Genomic DNA, 20415 nt, shown 5'->3' on the forward strand with positions numbered 1-20415 from the left:
TCATTAATTTAATATTCTTATGATAGAGTTTTAAAAATATACATAGATTTATCTTACGTATTTGTGTAACGTACTCGCATCATTTGTGTAACACCCTCCTCCTCTAAGGAAAAAGGAGTCGCTTGTTGTATATTACCGAAATTTATCGCGTTCGAACAGAACGTTTATATCCTCTCGTTTCTTCAAATATCCTTAAAGTTTCGAAATGATATAACGTATAACGCCTAATGTCCCTTCACTCTATTAATACAGATTACAGTCGGTAATGCGCGAGTTTACACAACTCAGCATCATCTCTTTCGTTTTTTTTTAATACGATGTAGTACGACGCACAGATTCACTGTGGAGATTGTTCCTTTTTTTTATTTAAATGGATAATATTGTTACACCAAGCACATTTATTCACAAGCGGGTACGGAATCGATCATAGATGCGAGCACGTTCACACGAGTCGAAGACGCGGCGGACAATTAATCGTGACCAATCAATAACTAATCGATAAGTTGTCAAGGACGCTTCGCGACTTCTTTGCAAGGGCGTCTCGGCACGGGCACAATAATATTATTATTATTACCGTTTCTGTTCAATGTGGAATAAATTTATTTATATAATCAATGCTTTTCCCAATCCACGTGTAGACAAAGTTATGACCTTTTTCCGTCTGAACTTCCGGCGTTACGAAGCCTTTCTCAACTCAGGTAGCACGTGGTTGCGATTGGGCCGGACGTCCTTTTCGGCAAATCGATGTTATTTCTCGATATATGACGTCATTTAACTCGACTCGGTCAAAAACGTTATAAATATATAAATGAAAGAATTTATCCACTCTCTTCTCCTCTCCATTCTCATCACGCTGTCCCGCTTGTACTTTATAGATGAAATGTTGGGCTTTTTTAGAGCTTACATTTTTAATATATATCTATATATATATTTTTCTTACTAATATTAATGACTTTATTTAATTATAAGATATATTCAAAAATACTCAACTTATAATATATTAAAATATATCAAATATTGTATTGTGTGGACACGTGTATAGATATTATGTTACATTTACGTAATAATAGAATTTTGTAAAAACAAAGAAATCAGTAAATCAATTTTGTATAGCGTATACAATGGATAGAATGTCATTTTCTTTGTATGCGCTTTTTTTAAATTTTTAATGAAATTGGAGTTGTAGTTGCTAAATTTTAGAATTGTAAATGTTTTATATAATTTTATATTTTTGATGGAGTACTGGCGCAATTATTTACAATTTTCTCTACTTTTATAGCAATTGCATTGATTATTCGTGTGATAAGTCGATTATAGAAGCGCAACGTTAATCAAATGCGTAAAAATGTTTTCTGAACTCATCTATGAAGACTTAAAATATCCAAAATTAATCTGGGCTACACTTGAGATATCTAATATCGATAACTCTGGGCAATAAGCGGGCAAAAAATAACTTTTATATTACATATATAGATATATATAACTTTTATATATTGTTATTACAAATATCAATTAATGAGTTAATGGTTACTATTTTTAAGTCAGCCAAAACATTATATCAATTTCTGTGCTATGAACACATTTCCCGCTTATTGCCCAGAGCTATGTATATATGCGCGTATTGAAATCTTCAAACTTGAAATTCGAAGAAGTACAAGTCTCAGAAGTTTAGTGAGGATTGATAAAAATGAGAATAAAAAATAAGGATAAAAAATTTTTATCTTTATTTTTTATCTGTTCTTTTGCCGCTTGGGCGAAACGCTTTGAACACAGTTTTTACGAGACATTGCTCTAGTATGGGACATATATCCTTGTGAGTATCGTTCAAAAGATCCATGGAACGTTCAATGGTGTCCATTTCGATGCTGCCCATCACGAACATTTCGGAAATTTGGCCGTGCTGTGGAAGAGCGGCTTGCACGATGATTCCGTGATCGTCCGCCGTGCCTGGCACAGCCTTTGTGGAACAAAAAGTTTCTTCCGCATCCGTTGGGTCCACTAAATATGTCCGATCGCATATGCCCTGTTGAGAGACACATAAAATTTGTCATCATACATTGTCGTTACTTGATGAAAATTCCCACAGACGTTTACTCACAACGGTGGATGCAGTGACTAAACCAAACATCGGCACTCCAGCGTTTGCCAAAGCTAGACTAGCTGCCATTATCGCCGCGGCCAGCGCGGATCCCCCGTTGTCAAGGACTGTCGCGTAGACGTCGACTTGAAAATTGGGGAACTCTTGCTGAAATGAGAGCGCGACAATTGATAATTATAGACACAGTCTTGATGTTGCACAAGTTATCGGTGTTCGCAATGATTTTGTGCATATTATTCTGAGTTTGAACCCTCGATTGGAAAAAAAAAAAAAAACTGGAAGATACGTACCAGACACACCGCTGGTTCTAAAGCCCTTTGCAGTATTAAGCTGTACTCCTTCTCCTCTGCATCTTGCTGATGTAATTTCCGTTTGCGATGAGAGAAGGGTGCGAATTTGAATTCGCAAAACAGTTCCCCCTGCACGCAGTAGCCAGTTTTGTTCGGCACCTCTCTAGGATCGAATACCGAGCAGATGACCTTGGTGTCGCCCGTCTCGATATACGCGGAACCTTTTGCCTGACTAACTATGCCTGTTTTCACAACTATCAACAAAGTTTCAACAAAGTTTACTTCACGCATTCTTTTTATAAAACTAACTAAGACTAACTAAGAAATTTGACTCTTAACGGTGACCAGACTCCGGTTGATTTTATCGGTGATTAATTTAGCTAGAGAATCACCTGAAATAAACTTCTAACTACGAATTCCTCATTTAACTTAATCTTTGTCTCTATTGAACAAAGAAAGTTAATAATTTTGTCCACTTTGACAAAATACTGTAGATATTTCCTGACAAGTTGAACGTCGATTAAATTAACCAGACTTTAATCAAAGTTGTTCTAAATGGAACTTGTTGTACATGTGACATAACCTCAACCTTACATATATTTCTAAGCTCCTTATTTGAACGGCCGTCGTGCCTTTTCGGGGCACCAGGTTGTATCTCATCTTCTTTCACTTCGGAGTGAATATAAATATCATACGGCGTAGAAGCGTCTGGACCGTTGATACGTTTCTGGTCGATCGGCATTGTGCACTCGTGTTGTACACACAGCTGACACAGCACCTATAAACACATTATGCCGGCTCTCAGCTCCACGTGGTATCGGTGGTATGTACATATGTAACATCCAAAATATACCAAAAATCTATAGTTCACGTAACGTTTACTATAGATTTGCAGCACTCAGTACATTTCGGATCATGCTTCTCTGTACAGGGTGCCTTATTTAATTATAATGAGGTTTATAAACTGGTCGATTTGAAGCAAAATTTTTTTATCTCGTGACGCTCGTGAACATCATTTGTCGATTAGAGACATGATAAGAGACATGGAGAAACTCAGTTGTGTGCACACAATATATTTTTTAAGAAAAGTAGTACAAAAATATATTTAAACATTTCAGATTTTCTAAAGTAGAACGGATGTTACATTATAATAATATTGATAGCAATTACTATCCAGTGTAACATTTAGACTATCTACACGTTGATAATACGATAAGGTCTTTTTCTATATTTGTTTTGATTTAATATCCTATCTATAGATTGCTTGTGCATTATTCGTTCCGTGTCAGCTCTCACTTTGGCGAGACTCTCTTTCACATTGTCCATCTGCAAAATAGTTTTGCGTAACATTGTTATTAAGCGTAAAACAAATTAACTAAATAGATCGACGCAACTGGAGCTTAGAAAAAACACAATTTAAAAGTACATACAATTATACTTACATCAACTTTTATATTGTACTCTTTACACAAAGAACATAGCTCTTTGATCGACCATTTGTTCTCGTCTGGCTTGTTGAATCTAACAAACGGACAGATCAATGGATACTCCTTCATATGCTTGCGCCTGTAAATTTCAAGTCTTTGCTGAAAAATATATGATAATACGTCTACACACACACGCAAGTCACATTGTCGCGACTCGCGACGTACTTATACGTACCATGGATCGTCGTCCGGTTTCCAACCACTGAATTGTCCCCCGCACATGAAACATTCGACCAAGTCCGGCTCGTTGCTGTCTCCAACAACGTAAAATCCAGCGTCAGCCATGCGTTCGGCGTTGCATTTGTCAGAGTCCTTAAAAGGCCAGCTGCTATATGTTGCGCTTCTGTTTCGCTTCCAGAAGTAGGAGGTAGTGTTCCTGAGAAGACGCGGGAGATGAAGTAATCTAGCTTATCGTGTCGAGAAGGACGCTATAAGAACTCGTAGCGTCCGCGATTGCGAATCAAATAGAACACGATTCGAAAATGACGAGTGGAAGATGAGTCGGAGGGTCCTTTCAATAAGTGTATTGCTCCAATCATTTCGAGACTGTTATCGAACTTCCGTTCATTTTCAAGAGTGCCGAAAACACTTACGGTATCTCCGCGATGATCATCTCGAACGCTCGATTGACTCTCTCGACAATTATGAAAGAAAATGACAGCCTTGTCAAATTCAACGAGATTCAACGGCGTCCCGGCGAAGAACGAAAATATTCTTATTTTTCTTTTTTCATAGCTGGCTGCGTTCAATTGCGTTCCGTAATGTTCAGCGTCTCATGCCTGAAAACCAACTGGAGTTAGTGGAGTTTACTGGAAAAATGACGAATCTTCCCGGAAAGACTCCTGCACACGTGTGTCATTACGTCATCAATTCACGTGGCCACGTCTGATAGGCTCGTATTTAGAGACGCAATGCCAGGCACTTTTCTCGGGGTCCGTATACAGTTTTTTAAATTTATTGCTTTTTATTTACTACTACCGTGTTATATTGATATATAAAGTAATTTATTATATGTAAAATATTAATCAGAAAATGATAATAAAGAAACATTTATTAAACAAACAATTTGATAAAATTATTCAGTAACATAATTTATGCAGCAGAAGAATTGGTTAATAGTTTTAAATAATGATACCATTATTGTATGCTTAAAATATTAATGTTCAAATGTTGGTGTTTTTATAAGTTGGCGGACGCAACAAATAAATTTAATAAATTTACTTAATTTTCTATAAGCTGTTATTTATCTATTTATTAAAAATTTTTTATTTTGTTTAATATCGTTTCTATCTTTGCTCGGAGGGATCTGACGATACCTTTAAATATAACATATTATGTACGCGACTAATGAGCATTTTAGCGGCTGCTGGAATATTCTATAACGCGCAAGCGCGAGTTTTTCCCTCCATATCATAGCAACCAAGCACAACAGCACGTGGTGAAAAATCTTAGTTCACGTTACGTATATCCTATAGATTTTCAGTACTATTGTTGTATATAATGACACAGGGTGTCCTATTTGTCTGTTGAATATCTTTGTAACTAACGCTTAAATTAATAATTAATAATCAAAAAGTGAAATTTGATTGCTTATACGCAATATATTTCTTAAGCATTACAAAATATATTTAATTAGTTCTCAAAATAGGGCAGACATATCGTACAAAATCTATAATTAACCGATGCTCTTCTTATTATCGTACAAAATCTATAATAATTAACCGGTGCTCTTCTTATTCTTGTGTGATGATCTATGTACAAACAGCTCGTTCGTTAACTGTGCCGCTTTATCTTTCAGAGTCTCGACCATTTTTTTCACTTCGTCCTTCTGCGAAATAGATTTGCGTGATACTGTTATTAAGTATAATGTAAACTAAATAGGTATCGACAATCAAATATAATTTAGAGTACATACAATTACACTTACTAATTCTTTCGTCTTGTACTTTCTGTATAAATCATATAATTCATCCACTGTCCATTCCTTTTCGTCTTGCTTGTTTAATTTAACAAACGGACAATCCGTCTGATGCTTCTCATGCTCGCTCCTACAAATTCTCGGTTTTATAGTTTTTGTTGACAAAAATAACAATAGTAAATCTGTATACAAATCATGTCGTTGCTTGACCTACCACGGATCATCGTTCGGCTCCCAACCATCCAGCTGCTTGCCGCAAATGAAACATTCGACCAAGTCTGGCTCCTTGTTATCCCCAATAACGTAAAATCCAGCTGCAGCCATGCGCTCCGCGTTGCACTTATCGGAGTCCTTGAAAGGCCAGGTACCGTACGTTGCCCTTCTGTTCTTCGTCCAGAAGTAGGCGGTAGTCTCCCTGAAAATAAGATGGGAGGTGAAATAACCTAACTTCTTGCAATCTTGTCCTGAAACCCCAAGTACGAATTACGAAGTTCGAAATTACATTGTTGAAGACAAATGAGAATCTTTTAAATAAATACGTTGCATGTGCATCGTTCTGGTCTCATTTCGATATTGTTGTTGAGATCTATGTTTATCTTATCAATACTTACGGTAACCCCATGAAGACCATGTTGAACGCTCGATTGACTTTCTCGACAATTACGAAAGAAAAGGACCACTTTATCAAATTCGACGGTGTTCAGCGGCATCCGCTACGAAACCGAATATTCAAACGTTCAAACGTCACTCTTATCTCTCGTTTGCAGCTGTTGGTGTTCGGGAAACAATCCCCACGTGTCCTCGCAGAGCACCTACATGAAGCTAGCCGACAGAAATGATCAAATTTGATTATTTTTAACTTTTCCGAGTGTATTTTGTTTGTAAATCGTTTACGATTATTGCGAGCCTATTTTTTAACGTTGGTGACAAATTAGTTTCACAAAATTGATATCGGAATTAAAGTTTTGAATTATTCAACCAAAATTGACGCGATGTGAATTGAGAGACGCAAGTTGTCCGATTGGTCGAATCAACTTCGGACTCGCAGCCCGCTGATGTTCAACGCGCGAGTCCGTCTGAACGGACTTTAAGCTAATCGCCAATCGCGCACCGATCGAGCCTGCGCGACGACGCTCATGGTCGCGTTCTCGCTGTTTTTGTTATGAAAACGATCAGCTGTGAGAGCTCCCGAGGATTTTCGTCGTACCGGCTGCACGTCCGCGGCGAGGCAGGTTTCGGCTTCGGTTGAAACCGGCGACGAGACGGTAACGCGTTCTCCTCCCGCGCGAATGACGTGCGTCGCGACGCCGAGGGCGCCGACGATCCGCGTCCCGTCCGCGACGTCCGACGTCCGAGCCGCGCGCGTCGGTCCGCCGACGTGATCGTGCGGCGATTTGAACGCGGGGGTCCTCGCGAGCGATTTGGGAGGTTCGCCTCCGAGGAGGTTTCCCACCGTAGGCCGTAGGCTCTCGGGGGAGGGGCTTGGAGTCGCGCGACTCTCCACACGAATTCGCGGGGCAGCCTCCGACGGCACCGATTCCCCCCTCACGGTGCCCCGTCGTGGGAAAGGTAAACGTCAACGTCGACAGACAGATGATAACCGCGTACACGCTCGTCCTGCGTCGAGTCCCACGAAAATGGCCTCCTCGGAGATTGACGATTTCTTGGCGGGGCCGCTGGTCACCTGGGTGAGTCTTCTCGACTGAGAAACTCGGATCTTTCCTTGCCGATGCATGAGGATGTGTGACGAGATCATTGAAGTATGTATCGACTCGATTGGGTGAGATTTTGATCAAGAATGTTCTTTGGTTTGCTTCAGTTTGCTAGCTGTTTGGAAGATCCCAATGTATTGGCGAACTACGAGGACTTAGTGGACGGTGTCTTGTTGCATAGTGTCTTCCTGCAGATGTGAGTCCTTTAGTGTACGAGAGGAGATGTTGAGTTATCAGTTAGCGATTGTGGAACATTGAGATGTTAAAGTGTAATATTAATATTTACTTTCGTTACTTGTAGCAATCCAGAACCACTGCACGATGAAGTGGTGCCGTCCAACAACAATCCCGTTATCCGTACGAAAAACTTGAGGACCGTGATACAGAACATAAAACAATTTTACGAAGAGGAGTTAGATCATGTGATTTTAAAATTGCCCGACGTTACGAATTTAGGAAAGGAGCCAGAATTGTACATAGCGGATATGAAGTTGTTGCTGTTGTTGCTTCTCGGATGTGCTGTCCAGTGTCCGAATAAGGAGAAGTTTATTACCAAGATAAAGACTCTGCACGTCGACATTCAGCTCGCGATAGTGGAGTGCATTAAGCAGGTATTGTTACCACTGAAAGTAATTACTAATAAAGATAGATATTACAGAAATAAATTATATTAACATAGCTGAAAAAATGATATTAGTGAAATTTATGTATAAATATGTATGTATCCAGGTTACGGATCACCAAGACATAGTTATTACGCAAGATGCTATGGAGAATGCAAATATGGGTTACCTGTTTGTCCAAATAAAAAAATGGATCCAAGAATTGGATTTATATCGGGAGGTACGCTTTTAATTAGATAATTGTGTTATTTGTACATTTGAAAGAGTATGCACAGTTTGATATTACAATTATTATAATATTACATTTTGTAAAAGCAGAAGTGGAGGGACACAGTGCTGGACGATAGCGTTGAGCGAAACGATTCGTCTATCAGTGCAGAATCTGAAGATATAAGTAAAGTGCAGCAGTCTCATCCTGTCGCTAAAACGGAAAGAGAAGATAATCATCATTACGCGGTTGAATTGGCTGACTGGAAGTCTAAGGTTCGGAAACAGCGCCAGGAATTGTACGTATTTTTTTGAAAAATCCAACTTTCTCTTATAGATACTACTACTTTCATGTCTAAAATAATTTTGTTTGAGAACAGTTAAAACTGAGAAAATTTATTTTATATTTTTTAATATATATTTTCTCGTGAAGAATTGTTATAAATTTCCATGTGTATAATTTTTACAGGGAAGAAAAAACGGAAGCTCTACTCGAATGTAAGGAAGAACTGGAGCATAATAAAACATTGCTTGTAAAACTAAGGCAAGAGGTAATACATCGAGTAATTTGCATGTTTGTAGTGTGGAGTACATAAAGTTTATAATTTTAGAATCAAGAGTTGATGCACGAAGCTCGTACTGCTAAATCGTACAGAGATGAATTGGATGCTGTGATTGAAAGAGCGGACAGAGCAGACCGTTTAGAAATAGAGGTCACACGTTATAGAGAAAAACTTACGGACATCGAATTTTATAAGACTCGGATAGAAGAGTTACGTGAGGATAATAGGTAATATACTTTTAACGTTATATGTTCTGTAATATTTTAACAGTATAATGAGTAAAGTAATTATTATACATTTAATAATTGTTATATATATACATTTAAGAGTTTTAATGGAGACCAGAGAAATGCTTGAAGAACAATTAAGCTCGTCAAGAAACAGAGCAGACAAAGTATTGGAGCTCGAATCAGAAATTATTAAGTATAAGCAGTTGCTTAACGATATGGCATTGGTAAGAATTTCTAGGAATTTTATAGTATCACGAAACTGATGGTATCCGTAATAAGATGTAAATAGGAAATTAAAAATAATTTACAGGAACGTGCTGCTGACAAAGAAAAATATCAAGAGCTCGTTGAGGAAAATACACAACTGCATCAATTAACGAAAGCTGCTGCTAGTGAGGCTGCATTAGCTGGCTCTAGCGACTCCGAAGAACCAGGTAATCTTGCATTTAAAAAAATATTAGTAAAATTATTTTTTATTTAAATGAAGACAACTAAATGACATTTAATTAATGTTTTTAGTGCACAATGATAACAGACTGTCCGAACAATTAACGAGCAACGCTCAGACACGAGCATTAAAATTAGAACTGGAAAATCGCCGTTTAAATACTTTAATCGATTCACTGAAAGAGAGTTCTTTCCATGAAAATTCCTCTCGCGTTTTGGAACTGGAGAAGGAGAAAAAGAAACTCTCCTTGAAGATTGAATCATTGAACGATAATAAAGAAAGACTCACGCAACAAAATACCGACTTGGAATTAGTCTGCAAGCAGGCATTGGAAGAAAACAAGAAACTTCAGAATACTATTAAAAATCAACGAACCTCTTTCGAGAAGCAGCAACAAGAAGTCCAAGTATGTTAGATCAAATTATGCTTTTCTGAATACTTTGTTTCAATATTGATGTGTTTATCTAATTATTATGTCTTTTTTTCGTGCCATATTTAGACTCACCATGTAAAAATGATGGAACTGGAAAAAAATTATGATACCGCGGTGAAAGAGAAACAACGTGTTCAGCTATTATTAGAGAGCGTGCAACGACGTGCCGATGATTTAGAACGCACTCTGGAAACGACAAATCAAAAGGTTGAGGAATTGAAGCTCATCGAAAACAATATCAACGATATTAACTCCAAGTGCCTCGATCTCGAAGCAAGACTAACGGCGACAGAGAAAGAGAAAGATGCCGCACAACGCGATATTCACAAATATAGAGAAACAATTGAGGTGAATATTAATCGCATATTATGAATACTTAATATAGACGTAAACAATCTTGCGTGATATTTTAGGAGAAAGATGTAGCCTTAGATAAAGCAACAAATACAATTGAAGTCTTGGAGAGGAAAGTAGTACAACTTGAGCAGGAGTTGCAGGAGTGTGTTACACAGATATCGAGGTGTGTTTGAAGAAATCCATTGTTTGTATAATAAGTTAATTATTTTTAATAACTTTGAATATGGCCTTTATCAAAATATCAAAAATGGCTTTTTTTCTAGATTGCAAGAAATTGAGCGGTCCAGCAAAGAGCTCGACTCACGAGCTGCGATTGATAGAGAAACTTTAGAGATACTTCAATCTAATCTCGTCGCAGAAAAGCTAAGTAATCAACAGTTGTACACGGTTTTGGAGAAACTCGGCCTTAGCGATAATATATTGCTGTCCCAACCTGTGGAAACTATATTGGAAAGGTATGGATAACCATTATGTATGGATAACAGAGAAATCAATGCGGAAATAAATTTGCTCTTGCTAGTTTGTAATTATGTATATAAATTTAATTGTTGTAGAATTGCTCAAATACCAGAAGTGATCAATCTTATTAAAAAATCCTTCGTATCGGAGAGTAGTGAAGAAACGACATCCGAGTCCACAGCTTGCACCGACAAAGAAAGCGATGTTAATAAGACCTTAGAGATCGTGATAGAACCTCTAAAGGTATTTGCATTTAACAGATGTCACCATTGTTATTTGCACTTTATATTATATTTTATTCTCCAATTTTAGAGAGAATTGAAACATTTGCAAATAAAGGCATCTATGTCTGAAACGGCAGTGGAGCATCTATTGTCCGAGAATGCGAAACTCCAGGTTCACATAACAACGTTACAATCGCAAAGCAATTCGTTAACCGCGCAGCATACCGCATTGCAATTGGCCAATTCGCAACTTGTTGCGGAAAAAGAAGAGGTATTTATGTTTTCGTGCAATTTTTATTTTGTTTCTTTTATTATGCTCTATATATCTTGAAATTTCTATATACTTAACCATTATGTATGCACATATAGCTTTTGAAAGAACGTAGCACACAGCAGAACGTATATTCCGCGCTACTTCACGATCAAAACACCTTGCAATCCTTGCACGAACAACTGAACAACGAGTATGAGAATCTGCGTCGCGAACGGGACTCTCTTAAATCGAATTTAAGAGACGTGAAGAATGAAAATAGAACGTTGCGCGAGACCTGTGAGAGATTAGAGGCGAGAAGTGAAACACTGCAATCTGAACGGGAAGCCCTGATTAATAACACGAAAAGCTTAAATAATTTGCGAGGAGAACATTCCAAGTTGAAGGTATCTATTTGTAAGAAATATGACTGAAACATCTGATATATTGTATATAAATCTCGTTTTATCGATAATTTAAAATATAGATTTTAATTACCCTGCAAATATTCTAGGATGACTTTAGAAACCTATATACTGCGAGTGAAAGATTGAAAGCAGAGTATAGAAATTTGCAGGATGATTATAGGAAGAATAAAATCGAGATGAACCGCCTCAGCTTAAAGCAGACTGAAATGCAGGGCGAACTCAGTGTCAAAGACGAACAATGCTCGGATCTGAAGTTAGAGGTCAATAGCCTTCATGAACGATGCGATGTATGTATATGATTTTATAACAATATATTACAGTTTATTGATTATGAGAAAAACTAGAATGCATGTTATTTCCTTTTTTTTTTAAGAGGCTACTAGAAATGAACTCTGGGTTGGACAATGATAGACGTTCTTTAATGGAACATATAAGTTTATTATTTACACAATACCACGAACTTTTAACACATTCGCTTCAAGACAAGGAGCATTATCACATGGAAGAGAAATTATTCGCGTTAGTATGACAGCTCATTATTTTTTTATAACATTATATTTCGAGTCTTTTAATGCATTAATTATATTAATTCAGTTTTTATTCAGCAACTTATTTTATTAACGTATGTGTTACAGGGATAAAGTTAATCATTTGTACAGACAAAAAGAAAAGTTGGAAGACAAGATTATGGAGCACTACAGAAAATTGAACAGCTGCACTACCAAGAAGTACGTTTACCAGAAAATCATAATTTTATGATTCATATTTTCTTTAAATTTTATATATAATACAACTTGCTTCTTATCGAAACTTACACATGTATGTTTTTAATACAGGAAAGGTTTTGGGGCCAGTTTAGTTCGCAGAGTCAGAAAAGCCGGGTCGGAACTTCTCAATAAGGTAAATAATTATACCTAATAAAATATACTATGTTTACTTCATAGATAAAACTTGCTTATCTATTGTAGAATCGACGTTCATGGGCCGAAGATTCCAAGCAGTCAGACAGTAAAACATACGAGTCGGACACAGGCGGGAACGATTCAGATGCGAGCACCGACGACTATCGTTTACCCGGTAAATGATTTCTTAGAATAAGAGATGTTTAATTAATTGATTATGACAATATCAGCAATGTAGCTACTATTTTTTTTTTCCAGGACCGAGCAGAGTTTTCGGATCGGACGCGCTTGGACACGCTGGAACCAGAAGAACGGTGTACTATACTGATGATTCCCCACCATCGTCCGCTTCTTTACCTGTAAGGAATAATTATATAATAACAAAAATAATAACAATCTGTCACAAGAATGCAATGTTTATCAAGGAAATCTTTGAAACACAGGCAGACAGGTTGCTGAGCGAATCCTTCCAGGAACAAGGAGACAACGTGCACGCCGCGCCGATGGAAACGAAACCGGAAGCGCAAGTCGAGTCACGCCCCTTTTTGATCTACAATAAAGTATCGGCAGTCATAAACGAGTCGAAGAACATTGGCAGTCCGATAAAGGATGCAGCGCAAGATGAAGCGCTCGCAGAACCTCCCGCTGAGAAAGAGCCAAAGACTGGCAGTCCGATATGGTACGAGTATGGTTGTGTATAAACTTCCACATCCCTGATGCTTCCATTAATATGTCTGAAAACAAGAAGAGAGAGAGAAAAAGAACGTGTTTTTATATGTATATTCTCAATAGTTTACATATGCTTTCTAGAAAGCATACGTATAAGCATCCCTCCGCCGATTTCGATGCATTTTTCCCTTGTTAGTACATTAATCCGCACTATTTTGTAATTTTATAACGTACGAAAGCTAACGCAATACAAGTATATACTTGTTCAAAAAGAATCGCAAAACCGTCACAGAAAGTATTATATATACTAAAGATTTATATTTTGTAGCTTTAGTAAACGAACTACCATAATTGTCGACGCATCGCTCCCGAAATTACAAAGTAGCCTTAAGAATAGAGCGCCTACGAGTTCCTAAAAAGCTGTTTGTGTTAAGATCAGTCGAAAAATATTTTTATCGTCGACTCGATTTGAAAATCTATCGTGTGATGTGTTCTTTTTATCTCATGTACTTTTAATCCAAATCTTTTCGCAGATAAGATTTTGATAATAAATTTCATTCTATTCGCGAGTAGAAGAGACTGGATGGATATGATTTGTAACTAATTTATTAACGATCCTCCGTGAATAATTACGAAAACATGAGATAATCAGATTGAAGCAATTAATTATAGTGTGCTTGATTTTATTTAATGTTTAACCGGTTTTCTTTTTACATATTTACGTGTATAATACATACTCGTCGAAGTTCTCTGTTACGTTATTGTTCACAGCTGTTCAATGCCACGTACCTACTGTTGACGCGTAGGTAGAATTCTTATGTTTATATTCTTCAGAATGTAAGATATAACTGTTCAGTTTTCTCTTAGACGCCAAGACTAATATAGAGACAAGATACACTATGGTGACAAGAGCTTATGCTGATAATAATGGCATAAGCATGCATTTGCTTTTGCAGTTACACCGATTACCTCTTTATCGCTCGACTTATCGCATCGATGTAAGCTAATAGGCTATTTTCTACATTTTGATAACTTATACTTTTATAACGATTGTGTATGTGTTAAGTATATATAGATATAGTGTCTATATGTCTTCTGTGTCTTAAAAGTTTTGTCAAGCAGAGATTTTTGCACAGGAACATAATCGAGTACTTAAGAATTCAGTATTAAATAATGTCTTATCATGTTCTTGCTATTCCCAAGCACTGCCTTCTAAATGGTTGTCTTCCCGCAAAACGAAATACGATCATCGCGATCGGTGCGTGATACAATTTGTAATTCCAATTCCGTTACATCATTGCATATTAAATAAAAAGAAGTACAATACTTAAGTGATACCAATATTCCCGCTTGGGCTCGTAATTTATTTTTAATAAATAACGGTAAGTTAAAACATTAAAAACGTAAAAAAGAACATTTTTGTTTTAAAAAATGTTATTGCACAAAAGATGACAACGCTTAATAATTATTTAATTAAAAAGATGAAAAACAAAAAAGAGCATAAAATAATGTGTTTTGCAAAATTAAAATTATTATTTCAAGTAATTTGTAGAAATAATTATTTCTCATAATTACAGTATATTTTATGCAACTCTTTTGAATTATGTTTTGACAGCCGTCAAAAATATGGGCGCCGCCATATTATATGTATATCGTTTATCCATGCTTTACCGTTTTGTTAAAGAACTTATTATTAATTATGTACACTTGTTTATCAAATTTCCGAAACCAATCGTCACACAAATGGCATATCTGATACGATAATGTGATACTACTTTGTTACTATTATTAATATTATTGCTGCTATTATTAATTGCTAATTATTAACGAGATATAAATTTTCGACACTATGTAACGCGGACATCGATTTATTTTGTGACGTTGAAATCTGAGTTCCAATTGTTTGTAAATTACATTCTAGAAACAACTTCGCAGCATTTGTATCTTGTAACTGATGCAATTAGGAATATTAATGGAACGGAAAGGTTCTCAAAATGGGTACACAACAAAATAATTTGCTTTTTTGAGTTGTGAAATATTTGAAGAACTATTTCAAAGCTAATAAAATTATGCTAATTTACAATCTCATTTTTTAAAATCTTACTTCATTATTGTAACATAGTGTAAACACATATCGGCTAAAGGTACAAACACCTATGTATATATTTGAGCAGTTTTTCATTTTCTACGCAATAGTCATATTTCTAAAATTATTTATAAGTTTATTATCTTCCAAAATTCCGTTTTTTTTCCTAAGAAAACTAAAAAAAAATATATGACTAGTTTTTCTCAGATATTTTCGATTCTATATTACATTTCTTAGTCAGTCGCGGGTACTACATGATTCGACAGTAAAAATTGTAGTTGTGAATCTCGTATATTTCATTATAATAATGATTTCTCAAATTCCAAAAAGCAAATTATAAACGGTAATTGATGCATCACGATTCATTGAGAGAGTTTTGTATTTTTTCCTTTTTTCTTAATATTACATTCGAGAAAGTTTCCGAATCTTGAAATGAAGTTCTGGAGGTGGATTTTGTGTCTCTTGAAACGAGGCGAAAATTATAAAAGTGAATAGATTTACTAGATTTCGACAAATGAAATTGTAGCTACTCTAGTGAATTTCCTCAATTTTGTAATTTTTACCTCGTTCCAAGACACACAATCGACCCCCTGATCCTCGCGTAATTTCCACGAGAAATAAAGCAGCTGCGATATACTACGGCATCTCGAACGAAAATCTCACGCATAGTAATGTTCGCCGGTTGCCTATCCCTTCGTTTTTCTGTCGGTTTTTCTACGGTTGACATTAGTATGCTCTGGTCAAAAAATTGTCCATCGCGCGACCCCTTTCCCAAGTGTTTCTCAGGCCCCTCTCTCCCTCTCCCTCTCCCTCTCCCTCTCGTTCTTGTAAATTTGCATATTTCCAGCCAAGGAACCGTGCTACTTCGTTAAGCACGTTCCGTTAAACCCTTTTTTCTCGCGAACGGAGATATTAAGATCCTAAAATCCACGCGTAGCTCCAAAGACCTAGCTATTCCTTTTCCAAATAAAATATCATCGCAAAAATGGACATTTTTGAAAGAGAGATGATGAAACTCGAAGGCAATGAGATATCGCGTGTTATATTGAAACAATAATTTTTATATTGAGATTATCCTGAATTTTATTGCATTTATTGAAACCGGAAGTCGCGGAACCAATCTCGTGTCCTGACCTCTTCGAGACAAGTCAACGTCTTTCGACGTTTGTAGCAAATAATTAAGATCGTAGAGATCAATATCCAGAAAATCCGGTCCAAGAATATAGCGCGCTATATACTGACAAAACGATATCTTCGTACACGAGATTTTGTGTAAATGTTTTCTCGCGTGGGAATGACCGATCCGCACAGTTATTTGGATTTAGCAAACCCAGCAAATTGACAGTGTGGGCACTCACATACGAGGGACAGTGCAATGTAAACATTCGAGAAAAAGAGGAAAACAAGATACAACCTAACATAAGCGTAATAAGATGAATAAGAATTTTTATTAACTAGTTTTTTAACTGAGCTCGTATAATTTTTTTATGCAGACGCAGCAGGCGACGGTTGAATTCTTTTATAAATTTACATCCCTTGATTAAAAAAGAAAGGTAATTCGATCCCCTCGAACGCACTCCTCCCTTACGTGAAATCGTAAATGGGATTGACGATTTTAACGTAAAATCATCCCTCTTCCCAGTACCAATAATATGGACTGTATCCCGTATAGCGATGAAATCGAATTATCTAACAATTAACCGGCGCATCCGCCTTATAACTCGCTCGTGCAATCGCGCGACGTAAAGCGATCGCCGGTCTCGCCGGTCTCACCGGAGCCAGAGCGTCCGGATCGTTCTATGCAAATCGCGAATGAGCGAGCGAGCGAGCGGACGGACGGATGAAGCGAGCGAGCGAGCGAGCGTCGCGCGGCGCGGCGCGGCGCGGCGCCTTTGGCTTCTCCCGGCGCTCTCTCACCCTTTCACGGATTACGGAGCTGTCGCAAAAAACGTCCGCCTCGCAGTAACGGTCTGCCGGCAAAACCTCCCTTTCCGCCTTGCTTTTTCTACGTGCGAAAATAAAAGTCTCTCGCGCTTTTCCTACCGGTCCGGAGAAAGGCCGCAGGAGTGGGGGGATGGAACGGGGGCAGGGGGAGAAAGGGGGCAAAAATAAGAGCGGTGGGAGGGTACACGAGGGTTGGCGGCGGTCTGGCGATCGGTGGAGGGGGGCGGCAAAAAGAATCGTAGCGATGTCGGCGAAGGAGGAAAAAGAGCAGTCCGCGCGAGAGGCGACGAAGGGGTGGCGAAAGGAAAGGGTTGAGCGAAGAGAGAGAGAGAGAGAGAGAGAGAGAGAGAGAGAGAGAGAGAGAGAGAGAGAGAGAGAGAGAGAGAGAGAGAGAGAGAGAGAGAGAGAGAGAGAAGAGCGAGCGGTCCGGAGGAAAAACCGAGATTCCGGGATGTGAGATTTCGAGAAATATATGTTCCCGGTCGTTGCGCGATCAAATGTCATCACGCTGCGTATTACGTCATATGATATTACGCGCCCGGAAACTATTGGTATAAATTCGGTAAAGGGGGTATCGTTTTACATTGTCACCGTCACATGTTTTTTGAGACATATATGAAAAATTAATTCTATATTTTTTCGAAATACATTAATAATGAGATCCCTTTATCTATATTTTAATTCCGAGATCGTAAATCTGGCCGCGTTACCCCCCCCCCCCCACCCCGAAGACACGATCACCCCTAGGTGAGCATGTGCCATCGCGGTTTCCCTTCTGGGCCCACCCTTTAACGTCCAAATGCCAAAACGTGCGCGCCAAGGAAGAAGCGGAGGGGTGGGGAGGAAGACTGTGGGGGTAGGACGTGTACTTCGCCAGGGTACCGCATGCCGGGAGGGTTTCGGGTACCACCCTGCAAAAATGTCGGTTCCTCGGGGCCGCAGACAGCGGGGTAAGGAGGTCGCGCATCCACAGGGGTTGCGCGGTGCAGCGGTTGAGAGGGGAAGGGAGAGAGGGGGACACGAGGGAAGATGGGTTTTTACGGCGCGCCCTCCCCGTCGTTCCGTGCCCTCCTCTCCGCCCCTCCGCCCCTCTTCAGCCACGGCGGCAGGGGCGGCGTGAGGCAGGGGCGCGTTTTTACGACGACCACGGCGAGGCGAGGGCCAGGGAGGAGCTTATGTACACCACGACGACACCGGTAAGACGAGCGGTTGGGGACGAATGGCGGGAAGGAGGGAGGGAGGGAGGGGGGGACATCACGGGTTTTCGCATCATTCTCTTCTGGACCCCCGCGTGCCGGAGCCCGCACGGAATGCGACCTCCGGCCGATCCGCGAGGCCACGCCTCTCACGTGGCTGACGATGGCTCGGGTCCGTGGGTTCGGCGTGCCCTAGCATCAGCAGCGGATTTTAACCCCCCCGCCGGATGCGCCGGGGTACGAGCCGCGCTCCGGGGCAACGATGCTGATTATCCGTCGCGCGGGAGAGATCGCCTCCTGCTCCTCGATTCCGTAACGTATGTCGTACGTTAATTTTTAAATCTATCCGCCGTACCCTCGCATGGCGAGCCATATTTATACTGACGAACGGAACGAATGTGTGTGTGTGTGTGTGTGTGTGTGTGTGTTCGTATGTACGTTGAGAGAGAGAGAGAGAGAGAGAGAGAGAGAGAGAGAGAGAGAAGCTAAACGATCCTTCCTCTAAAAATTTAATTAGATGCGCTATGGTTCTTACAGCTTGTATTGCCCGTTAACGAGTTGTAACTTTTAGTTTTTTCGCGCTAGAAGATTTATTATCGATAAAATAATTTTAGTAAGACGATGAAACGTGATTTCGACTTTTTAGTATCTTATTTCCAAGCATATTACGATCTTCGAAAAAGGTCGTGAAATATATCTAAAACGTTTTATGTTCTTCGAGGAATTAGAATCGATAATTTTCTTGACGTTGAAAGAAATTCAAGAACACGATGTAATAATTAATATAAGATTCTAAATTAATATGCGACATTGAAAGGGGCGGGATGTTCTTTGTCGTTATTCTATTAACGCTTTAAAGCCACGACAACATAAAAGTCGAACAAAAGCAACACGTCCGTCGCCCATATCTAAGGTCTCGATCATTGACGCAATTAGTCTTGTTTACTACGCTTCGTCCATGACATACAGGGTGTCCCAGTTTTACAACCTTTTCTTCTGACCGCGCATATCCCTCTTAGATCTGCATTTTTTAAATATAATCATTAAAAAGATAATAAATTCTTTATTTATACATATATTCTAGTGATAGTATATTTGCACACTTTTTATCGAAAGATCAGGAGTAATTTTCACGTTATAAATTCTTTCAAAACCGAAGGATTAATACCCAGATAGCACAGCTGATCTTTATGAATTGAAAAAGATCTGAATCTGATCCTTATGAATTCATAAAGATCAGCTGTGCTATCTGGGTATACTTTAGTTATCTTTAAAGCTAACATGTATTAATATAAATAATTCGACGCTACCAAATTACGAATAAAAGATTTCAATGTTAAATTGTAAAAAATAATAGAAAGCATTAAAATTTCAAATAATCGTCATTTACAGAGAGTATCAAGATATATCTCCGTTCTCTGTCTTATTTTTTAAAACAAATTATATCTTTATCAATATTTTATAAATGCTGTTAAAAAAAATTTGTCGATTTCTTTAAACAAATTCTATTTTTATTAATATTTTATAAATTCTGTTCAAATGAATTTATCGATTTGTGGAACAATACAATCAAGAGAGATGGGACAAACTTCCTTTAGCTTCCGATTTTATTCTCTCAAAAGAACGGAACATTGCATGAGGAAATTTTACATTTACGATTCGTTTCTCGTGTAGATTTCATTTAAGCATCTCAATTAAGCAATAACGAAGCTAAGCTAGGAATTAACAAGTTAAGCGATCCCCCGATCTTCGGTGTCGATGTTTCCGCGGCGGCGGCGGCTGCGGCGGTAGTGGCGGGGCAGAGGGAGGGAAGCGTCGGTGTCGCGCCGCGCGCGGCGTGCCGCGGTGGTGGGGGAAAGCGCGAAAGGAACGGCCGCGTATTCGCCGCGCG

The 20415-nt window shown here is 38.6% G+C and overlaps 4 protein-coding genes across 6 annotated transcripts; 1 reads left to right on the forward strand and 3 right to left on the reverse strand.

The window, feature by feature from the left end:
* Positions 1-1209: 1209 nt before the first annotated feature.
* On the reverse strand, positions 1210-3259 carry LOC139781241 (exosome complex component MTR3). Its single transcript, XM_071720079.1, has 5 exons — positions 3242-3259; positions 2983-3166; positions 2389-2642; positions 2099-2245; positions 1210-2023 (listed from the first exon to the last, which is right to left on the reverse strand). Exons 2-5 carry the CDS (start codon positions 3128-3130, stop codon positions 1724-1726), a joined length of 849 nt encoding a protein of 282 aa, XP_071576180.1. The 5' UTR covers positions 3131-3166; positions 3242-3259; the 3' UTR covers positions 1210-1723.
* Positions 3260-3445: 186 nt separating this feature from the next.
* Positions 3446-4732, reverse strand: LOC139781272 (baculoviral IAP repeat-containing protein 5-like). The gene is made up of 4 exons (XM_071720125.1): positions 4469-4732; positions 4051-4251; positions 3831-3954; positions 3446-3714 (listed from the first exon to the last, which is right to left on the reverse strand). Exons 1-4 carry the CDS (start codon positions 4486-4488, stop codon positions 3583-3585), a joined length of 477 nt encoding a protein of 158 aa, XP_071576226.1. The 5' UTR covers positions 4489-4732; the 3' UTR covers positions 3446-3582.
* Positions 4733-5451: 719 nt separating this feature from the next.
* On the reverse strand, positions 5452-7122 carry LOC139781283 (baculoviral IAP repeat-containing protein 5-like). 3 transcript variants are annotated; one of them, XM_071720140.1, is made up of 5 exons: positions 7001-7122; positions 6405-6615; positions 6008-6208; positions 5803-5923; positions 5452-5703 (listed from the first exon to the last, which is right to left on the reverse strand). In XM_071720140.1, the coding sequence occupies exons 2-5, from the start codon at positions 6422-6424 to the stop codon at positions 5593-5595; spliced, it is 453 nt and encodes a 150-aa protein (XP_071576241.1). In that variant the 5' UTR covers positions 6425-6615; positions 7001-7122; the 3' UTR covers positions 5452-5592. The 3 variants fall into 3 exon arrangements, with proteins under 3 accessions (XP_071576241.1, XP_071576249.1, XP_071576235.1); XM_071720148.1 differs by having other exon boundaries at positions 5452-5726; XM_071720134.1 differs by having other exon boundaries at positions 5791-5923.
* A 58-nt stretch (positions 7123-7180) lies between these two features.
* On the forward strand, positions 7181-14639 carry Girdin (protein girdin). Its single transcript, XM_071719989.1, has 23 exons — positions 7181-7481; positions 7613-7701; positions 7807-8116; positions 8235-8348; positions 8447-8634; positions 8805-8886; positions 8947-9125; positions 9226-9352; positions 9439-9562; positions 9648-9982; positions 10076-10357; positions 10423-10529; positions 10630-10821; positions 10921-11068; positions 11138-11320; positions 11419-11706; positions 11814-12014; positions 12101-12246; positions 12363-12455; positions 12564-12627; positions 12696-12804; positions 12888-12988; positions 13073-14639. The coding sequence occupies exons 1-23, from the start codon at positions 7431-7433 to the stop codon at positions 13328-13330; spliced, it is 3771 nt and encodes a 1256-aa protein (XP_071576090.1). The 5' UTR covers positions 7181-7430; the 3' UTR covers positions 13331-14639.
* The last annotated feature ends 5776 nt before the right edge of the window (positions 14640-20415 follow it).

This window comes from Temnothorax nylanderi, unplaced genomic scaffold (genome assembly GCF_030848795.1).
Source record: "Temnothorax nylanderi isolate EJ_2023f unplaced genomic scaffold, tnyl_v1.0 TNYL_tig0007_pilon, whole genome shotgun sequence".
Lineage (NCBI taxonomy): Eukaryota > Metazoa > Arthropoda > Insecta > Hymenoptera > Formicidae > Temnothorax > Temnothorax nylanderi.

Coding starts and splice junctions, on each gene's coding strand:
- LOC139781241 (XM_071720079.1), bottom strand. CDS start 3,130: ATGCCGATCGACCAGAAACGTATCAACGGTCCAGACGCTTCTACGCCG. Junction 2,643..2,982: donor TAAGGAGCTTAGAAATATAT/GTAAGGTTGAGG, acceptor CTTTGTTGATAG/TTGTGAAAACAGGCATAGTT. Junction 2,024..2,098: donor TAGTCACTGCATCCACCGTT/GTGAGTAAACGT, acceptor GTCTCTCAACAG/GGCATATGCGATCGGACATA.
- LOC139781272 (XM_071720125.1), bottom strand. CDS start 4,488: ATGATCATCGCGGAGATACC. Junction 3,955..4,050: donor AAACCGGACGACGATCCATG/GTACGTATAAGT, acceptor TGAAATTTACAG/GCGCAAGCATATGAAGGAGT. Junction 3,715..3,830: donor AGTACAATATAAAAGTTGAT/GTAAGTATAATT, acceptor ACTATTTTGCAG/ATGGACAATGTGAAAGAGAG.
- LOC139781283 (XM_071720134.1), bottom strand. CDS start 6,424: ATGGTCTTCATGGGGTTACC. Junction 6,209..6,404: donor ATGGTCTTCATGGGGTTACC/GTAAGTATTGAT, acceptor TCTTATTTTCAG/GGAGACTACCGCCTACTTCT. Junction 5,704..5,790: donor AAGAATTAGTAAGTGTAATT/GTATGTACTCTA, acceptor TCTATTTCGCAG/AAGGACGAAGTGAAAAAAAT.
- Girdin (XM_071719989.1), top strand. CDS start 7,431: ATGGCCTCCTCGGAGATTGACGATTTCTTGGCGGGGCCGCTGGTCACC. Junction 10,358..10,422: donor AATATAGAGAAACAATTGAG/GTGAATATTAAT, acceptor GTGATATTTTAG/GAGAAAGATGTAGCCTTAGA. Junction 12,805..12,887: donor CGACGACTATCGTTTACCCG/GTAAATGATTTC, acceptor TTTTTTTTCCAG/GACCGAGCAGAGTTTTCGGA.